The sequence below is a fragment of the Onychomys torridus genome, chromosome 22 (genome assembly GCF_903995425.1).
Source record: "Onychomys torridus chromosome 22, mOncTor1.1, whole genome shotgun sequence".
NCBI classification, from domain to species: domain Eukaryota; kingdom Metazoa; phylum Chordata; class Mammalia; order Rodentia; family Cricetidae; genus Onychomys; species Onychomys torridus.
Window position 1 is genome coordinate 963,120 of NC_050464.1, and position 13,986 is coordinate 977,105.

The 13,986-nt window shown below is 46.3% G+C and overlaps 1 protein-coding gene and 1 pseudogene across 1 annotated transcript; both read left to right on the top strand.

The window, feature by feature from the left end:
• The first annotated feature begins 1,824 nt into the window (after positions 1-1,824).
• LOC118572575 lies at positions 1,825-3,496 on the top strand (annotated as a pseudogene).
• A 412-nt stretch (positions 3,497-3,908) lies between these two features.
• Positions 3,909-8,489, top strand: LOC118572282. The gene is made up of 2 exons (XM_036171781.1): positions 3,909-5,228; positions 7,355-8,489. The coding sequence occupies exon 1, from the start codon at positions 3,984-3,986 to the stop codon at positions 5,226-5,228; it is 1,245 nt and encodes a 414-aa protein (XP_036027674.1). The 5' UTR covers positions 3,909-3,983; the 3' UTR covers positions 7,355-8,489.
• Positions 8,490-13,986: the final 5,497 nt, after the last annotated feature.

The window sequence follows — 13,986 nt, forward strand, 5'->3', positions numbered from 1 at the left end:
GTGAATCCTGGGGGCTTGCTGGACAGTCAGTCTAGCCAAATCAGGGAGCTTCGGGTCCAGTGAGAGACCTTGTCTCAAAATTTGGGTGGTAAGTGATAGAGGACACCAAACATTGACCTCTGGCTTCTGCCCACTCACAGGCAAGTGCACCTGCACATATACATGTATGCACATACATACCACACGTGTGTGTGTGTGTGTGTGTGTGTGTGTGTGTGTGTGAGTGAGAGAGAGAGAGAGAGAGAGAGAGAGAGAGAGAGAGAGAGAGAGAGAGATGAGGGGTGGAGGGGACTAGTTAACTAGCTATTGGTCAGTGTCCTATCTAGAAACAGTTGACAACTATTGCCTTTTTCTCATCATCTTTTTGTCCTTCTGTGGTTCTCTGCTTTCTTCCTTAGTTTTCTATTGCGCTGTCCTTGGTATTTCCCTTCTCTCTCTCTCTCTCTCTCTCTCTCTCTCTCTAGTTCTTTATTTATTCATTTTGTTTTTTAGAGACAGTGTTTCTCTGTGTGGCCCTGGATATCCTGGAACTCACTCTGTAGACCAGGCTGGCCTCGAACTCATAGAGATCTCCCTCTGCCTGCTGAGTGCTGAGATTAAAAGGATGCGCTACCCCTGCCTGGCTTTAATTAATTATTTCATGTATGTGTGTTGCGTGCATCCAATATATGTATTACATGTATGCCTGCTGCCTTCAGAGGCCAGAAGAGGGCATTTGATCCCCTGAAATGAGTTACAGCCGGTTGTGAGCCACCGTGTGTGTGCTGGGAAACAAACCTGGATCCTCTGAGAGCAGTGCTCTTAACCAGTGAGCCATCATCTTTTTCTGTTATTCTCCTTCTAGTGGGTTTTCCGTGCTCTCATTGTACCCTGTCTCTGACCCTAACCATTCACTGTGGAAGTGGGGACCTAGCCTTTATGGGAAAACTTAGAAAGTTCACTAAACCATCAAAAAGGACCAAACACTGTCCTTGGCATCATCTTTCAGGAGTGTCACCCTTTGGACATGAGACATGGTGTCATCTATAAAGTTTATCATTGGGAACTGTGCAGTTCAGTTACAGAAACTAAAATCACACACTCAAAAATCTCACAATTGTTTGAGGAAGTTTACAGTTTTTTTATTATATTATTTTATTTTTTCTATTATCAGCTTAATATACTATAAATTCTTATCCTAATAGTGAAATGTTTCACTGAAGCTTGCCCAGTGATTGAGTAAAACCAAAACTTATTATAAGCCACAGTCATCCTAGGCCCCCCCTCCTATATATATATAGCCTCCCTGGTTCTGTAGGTTGCAGTCTCGTTGTTCTTTGCTTTATATCTAGTATCCACTTTTTTTTTGCATACTCTTTTATTTATTTATTTTTTGTTTATTTATTTATTTATCTATCTATTTTTATTTATTTATTTTTGGGGGGGGTTGAGACCAGGTTTCTCTGTGTAGCTTTGCACCTTTCCTGGATCTCGCTCTGTAGACCAGGCTGGCCTTGAACTCACAAAGATCCGCCTGCCTCTGCCTCCCGAGTGCTGGGATTAAAGGCGTGCTCCACCACTGCCTGGCTTAGTATCCATTTATGAGTGAGTACATACCATGTTTGTCCTTCTGGGTTTGGGTTACCTCACTCAGGATGATATTTTCTAGTTCCATCCATTTGCCTGCAAATTTCATGCTGTCATTGTTTTTCTCTGCTGAGTAGTACTCCATTGTGTATATGTACCACATTTTCTTAATCCATTCTTCAGAAGTTTACAGTTTTGTGTTGGGCTCCATTCATAACTATTCTGGGATGCCTGCAGCTCATGGGCCACAGGTTGGACATGTCCAGTATCAAGTATTGTCTTCACTTACGGCAGAGCTATGTGTAAATAGATTTTTCTTTGGGCCACCAGCTCACAAAAAAATGACATGAAGACTTATTATTAATTGTGAAAGCTCAGCATATAGCTTAGGCTTATCCCACTAGCTCTTATAACCTAATTAACTCATTTCTATTAATCTATGTTTTGCCTGGTGACTTTTTACCTCTCTTCCATCTTACACCTGTTACCTTTCCCTGTCCTCTGGCATCTCTCCTGCGTCTACATCCACCTCTTCTTTCTATCTGCCCAGAGGTCCTACCTAACCTCTTCACTTCTAGTGTGAGTGATAAGCATTCTGTCTCTCTCGGGAGTGATATCTTGTCACTGTGCATCATAGAATGGTTAGCATACTGGCTTCAATGCCATATGTCATAACACATTGCCAGTCACTGTGACCACCAAGAATGCCTTCACTCATTTCCAGCATCTCACATAGCACAGCCTCTGGATTAGGGTCGCCGCTTGCCAGATAAGTCCAAATACATCACCAAATCCTGGACCCAGAGTGTTCATTAGTAAGTACTACATATAATGGGATGGGACAACTTAATTGTCAACCCCATTGTCTAAATAACCCAGTCATTAAAACCACTACAAAATCTGCCACACTGAGGCCAATCCAGCCATTTTTTTTTTTTTCGAGACAAGGTTTCTTTGTGTAGCTTTGCACCTTTCCTGGAACTCACTCTGTAGCCCAGGCTGGCCTCAAACTCACAGAGATCTGCTGGGCTCTGCCTCCCTAGTGCTGGGATTAAAGGCATGCGCCATCACCACCCAACTCTAGCCATTTCTTATCTTTCAAATCTAAAGTATTAGCAAATCTGTTTCATTCTAAGAAAACTGTTGTTGAGGTTGTAAACAGGATTGTAATAAATGCATCAATTCCTTTAAGATGTAAAGTATCACAAAATATGATATTTTTCTGTCTACATGGAATATTTTCTTCAATATAAATACTAGATTTTCATAAAGTTGTTGGCTTACAAGATGAGTGTGTACATGTGGGTTTTAGCTTCCTCGGTGTGTACTAATATTTAGAGGAGTGGATTTTTAGATCTCATTAAAAGTGATTGTAAGGCAGCTGAGGCTGACATCTGTATATAGATCCTGAGGATGAAGATTTGAAGACAAGGCCAGGCCAAACTTCTGAAATTCATTGTCAGGACTGTGGTGGTTCAGGAGGGAACACAGACGGTACATACAGGATCCTGAACAGAGTCCTCACCACCGGTAGGATCCTGAAGTCATAAAGCGATGATGCTACCATAAGAAGCCTTGCCTCCCCCACCAGCAGGAGAGCTATGAAACATGCCAAAGGATCTACAACATGGAAAGGACTGGGAAAATTAACTTTAGATACAAAAGAACTGGGCAGATCCATGGCTGGGTTGCTAAGGCCTGTGGATAGAAGGCCCACATTAATTCTATGTCCAACTCTTCTTTATCCAACCACGATTTCTGTTACCTTTCTCTACAATAAACTCCATTACATGTGAACAAGGAAAAAAAGTGAATGTAAATACAGTACAAAGTACACAGGCACTTTTGTACTAATGAGTTTTGCACAGTGATATTTTAGATTTTGCTAATATTACATAAACTTAAGTCATGCATTTTCTTGTTCTTTATATTTCAGAGGGAGAGTTTTGAAGAAAAGTGGGTACAGGTTTGACAAACCCAAACAGAAGAGAAACAGAAAAGGAAAGAAAAGGAACAACTCACTTGCAGCCTTAGGACACCTTGCACCAGGAGGTCAGGGCCCGTCTCAAAGTGAGGGGGAAGGTTCTGAAGAGACCAAGAGAGAAGCAGGGCATCCCTTTGCTGGAGGCCTACAGAATGAAGCAGCAGATTGTGTAAATGGCTCTGAAGGGCAAAGCTGGAAAGACAGAGAGAACTCAAACAGTTTCCAGAATGGTGTGTCTGCAGTTGAGTTGGACCACACACCTAAGAACTGCTTCCCCAAGGAGGAGGAGGAGGAGGAGGAGGAGGAGGAGGAGGAGGAGGAGGAGGGGGAGGGCCTGTTTCTAACTTTACCATCGGTACCAAGTGAAGGTTCTGCCTGTTGCCACACAAGCACTCAGCATTGTCCTTGTGTAGTGAAGGGTGGCTGCTTGGACATGAGGGCGGAAAGCCACGGGAGGAATCGACGTAACTCGGCCGTAGACACGCAGGACATAGTTGCTAAAGCTCCACGTTCCTTTATGCAGAAGACAGAAATGACAGGTCAGAGTTGCCCTGATGAGTTTGCTACACATCGTCAGAGTGGAATGTTACAAGAGGAACATGGAGTTAGAAGCGATTGCTGGGCTTTTTTTACAGTTAGTTTGTTTGATGAAGAATTCGAGATAAAGTCTGAGAGTCAGCCATATTTTGGTGGTTGGCCCCAGGGACCCCATAAGTTTGTGTGTGAACAGAGACCCAAGAAAGACAGATCTCAGAGACTGACCCATCCTGCTAGTGAGGAACAGTGCATTAAGTTGATTTCTACTCCTGAAGGAGCAGCAGGTTCGGGAAGTGGCCCAGAAACACCAATGAAGAAGCAACCGAGAGATTTGTCCCCTGAAGCTGAAATGGTGGATTTCCCCAGAAACCCAGAAACAGATACCTCCAGCACCTGTGTCCCCCATCTCAACTCCCCAGAGCACCTCTTAGAACCAACAAAGGGTATACAAGGAGTGCAGAGGAGGATTTGTGGTTTGTCACCAAAGTTACTGGGACAGACTCCTATCAACCCAGAAACAAAGGAGAAATGTGACCTCTTAACAGAAAATCATGGGCTGAACACTTTTTTATCAGGGGAAGATATTTCCAAAAGAATCAATAAAGATGAGACAAAGCCAAAAATGATGGTCTTTAAAGACTGTCACCCGCCACGGTTTTACCTTGACTCTCCTCCAAGTATTGTCCGGCAGTCTCGTTCTTACTGTCTGTCAGTTAACAGAGTAGGCTGTGCTGTGTATTTTTACAAAGACCCTGTCCCTTCTCTCTTGCTACATTATCTGTCCAGCTTTTGCGTGCTATCTTTTAACGACAGAAGAGCACTTTGGACATTCGTGTCTCAGAGAATGGCTGACGCTAACCTGGCTAGGACACTAACCGACGGACGGTTTATTCCCTCAGACGATCTAAGTGGCCAGCCGGCTGCTCACTGCTTTTTGCGAATTTCCTCCGATACTCAGTTTTTAAACGAGAGGTTGGATGAAGAGCTGAAGACATGGGGAGCCTGGGAGCCGGTGCACTGCTTGGCAGCTGAGGACACCCAGGACTTAACAAGCAGGACCCGGTGGAGCCGTGGGCCGTTATCACAGAGCTGCCTGCCTTCTACCCAGCCAAACGTTGTGGATCTCGGGGAGTCCCAATAGGTAAATTGGTTTATTTATGAAAAATAAAAGTCCAAGCCCAGCATGGTGATGCACACCTTTAATCCCAGCACCTGGGAGGCAGAAGCAGGCAGATCTCTGAGTTTGAGGCCAGCCTGGTCTACAAAGAGAGTTCCAAGAAAGTCAGGGCTATTATACGGAGAAACCCTGTCCCAAAAAGACAAAAACAACCAAAAGTTTAGTTTAATATATGCAAATACTCTACGCCTTGGGGCCTCTCCTGTGTTAGTGACCTCATGTAGTGCTGATCTTACGAATCACCTGCAGCAGTGGAAGTGAAGACCCAGGGTGAACAGTACGTGACTTAGCAAGCTGCCACCCCTGATGGCGAGTCCTTGTCAATGTCTGAGCTCCCTGCTGGAGACATGGCACAGCAGTTAAAAGCGATTGCTGCTCTTGCTGTGGACCCAGGTTGGGTTCCCAGCACCCATATGATGACTCACAACCATCTACTACTCCAGGACGCCCTCTTCTGGCCTCCATGGATACCAGGCATAGATGTAATATACATACCCATGTTTTTCTTGTTGTTTAATGAGTTTATATGTATGAGTGTTTTGTCTGCATGTATGTCTGTGCACCATGTGTATGCCTGGTGCCCACCAAGTGGGTGCTGAGAACCAAACTCAGGTGTTCTGCAAGAGCAGTATGTGTTCATAACTGCTGAGCCATCTTTCCTGCCCCTAGATAACATTTCTGTAAAAATAAAATTGGGGGAGGGGGCTGGAGAGATGGCTCAGAGGTTAAGAGCACTGGCTGTTCTAACAGAGGTCCTGAGTTCAACTCCCAGCAACCACATGGTGGCTCATAACCATCTGTAATGAGATCTGGTGACCTCTTCTGGCATACAAGCATACATTCAGATAGAACACTGAATATGTAATAAATAAATAAATCATTAAAAATAAAATTGGGGGGATTGTTTTCATGAAAATTAGAAAAGAAAACAAAGCAGGATGGTGGTGGCACACACCTTTAATCCCAGCAGTCTGGAGGCAGAGGCAGGTGAGTCTCTGTGAGTTTGAGGCCACCTGGTCTAGAGTGAGTTCCAGGACAGCCAGAGATACTCAGAGAAACCCTGTCTAGAAAAACCAAAAAAAAAGAAAAAACAATGATAAAAAGAATCTATGTCTGTACATGCACATTTTATTTCAGTTAGTCCTAAGAGAAACTTGCATTTGATTCTCTAGGGATATTGAAGCCGTGCACTTTAAGTAGCCATAGAGAGTCATTCATTGCAGATGTGTTGTGTACAGCCCTAGGGTTAGACTCATATTTGCTTGACTTGAAAGCATCTTGTCCATCGCTGGTGTCCTCCTTTGGTCTACGGTCTACGGTAGGAAACATCACTGTCCCTGAGGGCTGCTCGCCTTCTGCAGGTAGCTGATGGAGGACCAGCTTGGACTGTTACGCAGCAGACACTACAAATAGTGCACGGCTGTTTCTTTTGTTTGCTTGATTATTGGTTTTTGTTTTTCGAGACAGGGTTTCTCTGTGTAGCCCTGGCTATCCTGGATCTTGCTCTGTAGCCCAGGCTGGCCTCAAACTCACAGAGATCCTCCTGCCTCTGCCTCCTGAGTGCTGGGATTAAAGGTGTGCACCACTACCGCCTCGCCTTTTTTAAAAAATTATTATTATTATTAATTAATAGTGATGTAAGTGAAGCTGGAGGCACTCTAGGGCACATTTTGGAATTAGTAGTAAAATTTAAGTTTAAAGATAAAATGTAGAGCTGTTGCTTAAGGGTAGCAGGTATTTCTTACAAGCACAATGTGTCTACAACCAAATGTACATTTTTATATGCTGCTTTTTTGTTTTGGAGATGAGGTCTTGCCATGTAGACCTGTGTCACCTCAAATTTGTAACAATATTCCTGCCCATCTCTCATGTGCTGGGATTATGTTCTTGTACCACCATGCTCTACTCTCTGGTATAAACTTATTTGTCCCCTTAGTCCTTGGGGAGGCCATGTTGTCATTCATGCACACACAGAGAGCAGGGCTTAACATGTTTGGACTGACAGTGTGCTTGTAATGTTTCTTTTGACATTTGAGGACTGCCTGCACAGGAGAATTAATCATTTTATGTGTCTCAATTATCATTTCTAGAAAAGGCGGCAGAAGAATCTTGGTAAAAATGAAAATCCTGTGAGCTGTAAATACTTCTCATTGCAGAGACCTCAGTATGGTCAGAAGGAAATGAGTGTTGACATCGCCTGGTTGTAATAGCGCAGATGCGCTGCACTTGAAGAGTTGTTACCATAGCAACCCTGTCCGTGCTATTGCGTGTTCAATGGTTCTCCTCAATCGCACATCTTTCTGTGAACTACAAAAAAGCTTGGATTGTTGCTCCCAAGATTTGTTCCCCATTTCATTAGTTAGAATGCATTTCAGAGCATCCTGTTGACAGTGTGTGAGATCCCACACACACGCCACTGGTATGTGACCAGAGCTAGGAGTTAGGGCTGTAGGTTATGCGGAAATATTGTCTAGTAACAGATGCACTAAGAAAAGAGAGAGCACGGATAGACACTGTGTCATATGCTATCCTTGACATCGAGAGTGGCTTTGAAACAAGCATATGACACTTTCCCCGGAATCTGACGTGATGAAGTAAACACATCTGCTGGGATTGTCAGTGTGTGCATGTCTGTGCTTGATAAGAATGGATGCGCATGTGTTTGGCTTCTCCCTTCGTCTTAAAGCATTTCGAAGGGTAATCTGTTTGATCTCAGTGAGAATGCGTGTACTCAGTAGAAATGGTTTCCTTTTTTGCCCGCTTCAGCTGGAAGACAGCAGTGGGTGCTCAGGAGGAGTTGAGAGGTCTGGAGAGACCTAGAATTCAACAGGAGTGCTGACAGACTGTGAGGGCCAGGGAAAGGGAGCAGACTTCCGTGTTGTTCCCCAGTGGACTGTGTTGCCTCACATCAGACATAGTTCCCTGTATCGAGAGGAAAGCAGTAAGACCCTCCCAGCCCTCCTGTGCTTTGTATGACAGATTACAGTCCAGGGATGTGCTCCTTCAGCTGTGTGAGGTGGTCCTAATGTGACTCAGGAGGTACCTGTGCGGGTAACATGCAGCGAGCTGGGCTGAGAGTCTCCACGCTGGATGTGAATATTCTGTGTCCAGGACATGCTCTGTATGCACTTTCTGTTTTAAAGTCACTGCCCCTGCTCCAGCACTCTTCATGGCTCTGGCCTTCCCACCAACAGCCTGGTTCTGATTCTCTTTCTCTTTCTTTTCTTTTCTTTTTTTTTTTTTTTAAGATTTATTTATTATGTATACCTGGTTCTGCCTGCATGTGTCCCTGCAGGCCAGAAGAGGGCGCCAGATCTCATTACAGATGGTTGTGAGCCACCATGTGGTTGCTGGGAATTGAACTCAGGACCTCTGGAAGAGCAGCCAGTGCTCTTAACCACTGAGCCATCTCTCCAGCCCTTATTCTAATTCTTAATCTCATCTCACCTGAGCACTTCCTGAGGCCTGTAGCGACACGTGGAACTACAGTTACTTTGAGAAAGAGCCTTCTCTTTTGATTTGTCATATTGTGCTGACAAAGGTTTTAAAGGCAAATAGAAATGTAGGGAGAGGCAGTTAGGAGGAGACCCCGCTGGGCTGTAGAGTCTCTGCCTACTTCAGGATAGTCTGCGCTGGTTGTGTTGATAGCCAGTCATTTGCAGAGGCTGAGGTAGGCCGAGGATGTGTTCCTGAGTTCCTGTCCTCCAGCTGTGTGACAGCCTCAATTTTTTTATGTGTAAAAGTAAGTTGACAATATCACTTTCTAGTGGAGATTTAAAATGGAGATTAAATGAAATAATGTGTGTAAAGTACTTAGAATAGAGCCTGAAAAGCACTGGGCTCTTGCCACGGGCTCATCTGCCCTCTCTCAACACCTCCCTGGGCAAAGCCTTCTGGCAAAATAGAACTGGGAGAGGAAAATATTGAGCTAGGAAACTTGCATAAATTCTTGTAATGCTCACTAACAACTTTTGTACTGCGAAGTGCTGTACCTCAGGAGTGAGAACAGGAGGTAGATGGAATGGGCAGAAGCAGGCAGAGGGGGCTGAAGGGGCAGTGTGGTCCCAGATGCCAGAAGAGTGACCAGGGTCGCAGAGAGGACCTGGGGACAGACTCCTTCCTGCAGCCTCGTGTCTGGACGTGTCTGGGTGTGTGCTTGTTTGCAGGGGAGATCTCTGCTTCCTGCCTGCTGCTGGCAATCCTCCTCAATGAGGAAAGCCAGGATGCCCAGTGCTGACCCTCAGAGGGCTCTGCAGCGAGTGCCTACCAGACACCAGCACTGGAGTGGGTCACCACTCCAGGTGTTCCTCTTGATAAGTTGTGTCAATAACAAAGGGGGGACAAGCAGTAGCAGTTGGAACGCTTCACGGCCTGGTGCCAAGAGTTTTGTCACAGCCTCATTTGGCAGAGGAAAACAAGGCACAGAAAAGTCTCGAGTTACCCCAAGATCAGGATGGTAGCCTGTATGCAAGCACTGGGCTGTGGCCACCACCCTAGAATTCTGAAATCCCAAAAGGCTCTAAAATCCAAATGTCATTTTGTTTATCCAGTCTTTAAAAATGGTGAAATATACAATAAACTGATTACCTTAGCCATTCTTTTAAAAAATATTTATTTATTTTATGTGTGTGCGCGCATGAGTGTATGTAAGTGCATAAAGGAGCTTGTGGGAGCCTGAAGAGTCCCTTGAACTGGAGTTACAGAGAGTTGTGAGCCACAGTGTAAATATTGGAACGGAACCCAGGCCCTCCGCAAGAGCAGAAGATGCTCAAAACCTCTGAGCCTTCTCCACAGCCCCCCCCCCCTCCATTCGTAAATGTGTTTTAGTTTATTCATTACACACCCACTGTCACGACCACCACCTCCAGGACTGCTTTCAGTTTGTGAGGCCCCCTGTCCTCATCCAACCCTAGCTGTCTATCCTGGTCTTCACCCCGGCATCCACTTTCGATTTTTTAATTAAGTGTGACCTAAACAGACAGGACATAGATTTTATTTCTTACTTACTCACTTGGCATGTTGTCTTTAAGTATTTGTACATCTCACTGCAGAAATAGTGTGTTTTCATTACCATGCCCCTCCTCCACTCAGAATACAAAGTAATATTTGTTCTTGTACTCTATTATTTCAACAAACATTTTATGAGTTCTCAGACTATCTGACCTCCAGGCATTTGCTAAGAGATCATAGGCCCTTTAATATAACTAGAGGTTATTCTTAGTATTCTATTCTGATTTGATATAGTTGTACTTAAAATAGAAAAAAAATAATTTTTGAAGAAATGTGAATGATTGTCCACTTCCTCACAGTTCAACATGCAGACATTTGGTTAACCCCACTGCCTTTAGAAAAGGCCCTTCCTGCCGGGTGGTGGTGGCACACGCCTATAATCCCAGCGCTCGGGAGGCAGAGCCAGGTGGATCTCTGTGAGTTCGAGGCCAGCCTGGGCTACCAAGTGAGTCCCAGGAAAGGAGCAAAGCTACACAAAGAAACCCTGTCTCAAAAAAACAAACAAACAAAAAAAGAAAGAAAAAGAAAAAAGAAAAGGCCCGTCCTGCTGGCGGCAGCTCACATCTTTAATCCCAGCACTTGGGAGGCAGAGGCAGGCATATCTCTGTGAGTTCGAGGCCAGCCTGGTCTATAGAGTGAGATCCAGGACAGGCACCAAAACCACACAGAGAAACCCTGTCTCGAAAAAACCAAACAACAACAACAACAACAACAAAAGCCCTTCCTTTGCAGCCCCCCTGTCTGACCTTCTCCAAGGAATAACCCTTTAGATGCAGGGCATGTGTGCATATGTGTGCATGTGCGTGTGTGTGTGTGTTTCTATTCCTGGGGGATCTGGGGAGAACGGCCAGACTCAGGCCTTTTGCCCACAGCCACACCTCCAGCCCTCAGCCCTGTTCTTAACTGGACTCTGAACTCACCTCCAATCTAAGCTCCACCCACAGCCCCACGCCTGCCAGTGCCTGGACCTATGGGTTCTGCTGGAGGAATTGTGCTTTTGGCCCTCTCTAACTTAGGGCACTTTTGATCAAACCAGCAGCATTTGACCTTGTGCTGTCTAGTTTCTGGAATCCTGTTGTTATGACCCCTCCCCAGCTTCTGTTTAAAGTGATAACAAAACACCCAGGGCCTCCAGAGGAACCCTGAAGCGCCTCCTTTGCGATTCAATGAGGCTTCAAGGAAGGGCGGGAGTGGAAGCTGGCCTTCAACCTGCCATCTCTAGTGGGCATCGATCACTCTTCTGAGTAGCTCGGGGCCTCCTCTGCGGTCGACCTGTGCAGCTTTAGAGACGAGCCCGAGTTGGTGGTGTCTTTTGGTACTCTGAAGTCCCACAAGGCCAAGAGGACCAAAAGTCGTTCACAGAGCCCTATGTGGCCAGGGCTCAGGACTCTGGCATCACAGACCTCCTGTCTGCCCTTGTTCCCTTCCCGGAGTCTTGTTTGGAGACAGGGTTTCATTCAGTTCCCCAGGCAGTCATTGAACTTTCAGTGCTCCTATCTCAGCCTCCCAACTAGCTACGACTAAATGTGCGGAATTCAATTTAAACCAGCCCTGTGGCCCCCTAACCTCCTCTGCCTCCTACAGCTTCCCAAAGTCATCTACAAGAGGAATGAGGGAGAGCCAGGAGGGAGGCAGACTTAGGAGGAGGGGTAGACAGCCAGCCCGGGAGGAGACGGGCATCTGGAAAATTCTTTGGTGACTTAAACAGCAAAACATTTGTGGCTTTCTAGTGAACGCGTTAGAAGCTACTCCACTGTAGCTGTGCCTAAGGATAATATTGGAAATCTTGAACAGTGGGCATGGTGTGAGGCGCCACCAGTTGGAACTGTCTTCATAGTTCAGTAATGCTTCCAGCTCTCTGGCCGAAGCCTGATGCTGGGGTCCACACTGCTGCTGGGGTCCACACTGCTGCAGCTCTCCCCGCATTTATCACCTTCCCATTTCCAGAAAGCTTCAGGAAAAGGCGCTAGGGCCACTCCCTCCGTGGGCATCTTCCTAAGACAGCAGTCACACCAGCTGTCCTTGTGCCTGTGGCAGACTTCAGGTGCTACTGAACTGGGAGATGCAGTCCTTACTCTGTGGGGGTGTCTGACAGCAAGAGAGTGAGATACGGCGCTAGGGATGTGTGCACGCTGAGCACGCCATGGTGCTGTGGGTCCCTGGAACCTGGTAAGCTCACAAGAGTGAGTGGGGTGGGACATGTTGGAAGGGGGCGTGGCCAGGCATCAAACTTGTGCAGAGGACTTGTCTGCCCAGCTTCTCTTCTTCACTGTACTTCTTGTTTTTCTCTGCATCTTGTTTGTTTTTGTTTTGTTTTTTTGGGACAGGATGTCTCTGCCCTAGCTGTACTAGAACTTGTAGCCCAGGCTGGCCTCCAACTCAAAGAGATCCACCTGCCTCTGCCTCCTGAGTGCTGGTGTTAAAGGTGTGCGCCACCACACCTGGCTTGTATTTTTAACACTCCCCCCCCCTCTCTGTGTGTGTGTGTGTGTGTGTGTGTGTGTGTGTGTGTGTGTGTGTGTACTGTTGCTAAAATTCCTTCCCTAGGGGCAGATAAGCAACAGCTATTCCTCCTAATATCCTAACAACAACTGAGGCTCGACCCCACCCAAGTTCATTCTGGAGACCCAGTGAGTTTATTGGACTTTCTCACAGAGAACAGATGAGTGGGTACCTGCTGGGTGTGAGTGCACCTTCCCTAAAAGGCCACACAGGAAGTCTTCACCCAGCAGCAATTTAGGGCTTTCCCATAGCCACACAGATGGAGTCCCCTCTCTTCTGGGCCTGTGTCCTCCAGCCCCTCCCCAAGGGCAGAGTTGTTAGGGCAGAGTTGCATACAACAGCTGTTGGGGGGATAAATACACAAGGGAAGGTCTCATGACTCTCCCCACCCCTCTATTGGGGGATATAAACAGTCAACAATACCAGCAGGAATTTTTGCAAGCTGGAACAGCTGAATACCTCAAGATAGGGGCTGTTTGGCACAGAGGATAGTCCTGCACAACAGACCCCCTGGAACTAGTGTTAAAGGTGCTTGTGAGCCACCCGATGTGGGTGCTAGGAACCAAAATCCAGTCCTCTGGAAGAGCAGCAAATGCACTTAACCCTTGAGCCGTCTCTCCATCCGTGTGTGTGTGTGTGTGTGTGTGTGTGTGTGTGTGTGTGTGTGCGCAGGTGCATGCCTGCAGGACATCAGGTATCTTGTGTTCTTTGTCTTATCCCTTTAAGACAGGCTCTCTGAAGTAGCTGTAGCTGGGCTGCTTGGTGAATGAGCTCCAGTGAGCCACCATCTCCATGCCTCTCAACACCAGGGGTACAGCATGTGCAGCCATGCCCCTCTTTACATGGGGTTGGGGATTTGAACTCATGTCCTCATGCTTGCTCATTAAGCACTCTTGAGCCATCTCCTCAGCCCTCAATGTGGGTTTTAATGCCAGTTTGTACTATCCCCACGCTCCATGGACAGAGAAGAATTGGAATGAGAAAAGTAGTACTTGAGGCTGAGCAAAACCATCTTTGTAAATGTGTGCTGAGGGTGTGCTCAGTGTGCAGGAGGCCCCAGGCTCACTTCCCCACATGTCAACTCCGTCAGGGACGTATAGACACTAAAGGTGTGGTCACTCTATGACGAATGTATCTTCTCTGTTCCTCACTGTTCCCTCTCCGCTCACAGATGCCCGCCCTTGCAGTAGTACTCAGAAGGACCCAGGAA

Bases quoted from the DNA above. Each gene is read 5' to 3' on its own strand.
- LOC118572282 (XM_036171781.1), top strand. From the start codon at position 3,984: ATGAGGGCGGAAAGCCACGGGAGGAATCGACGTAACTCGGCCGTAGAC.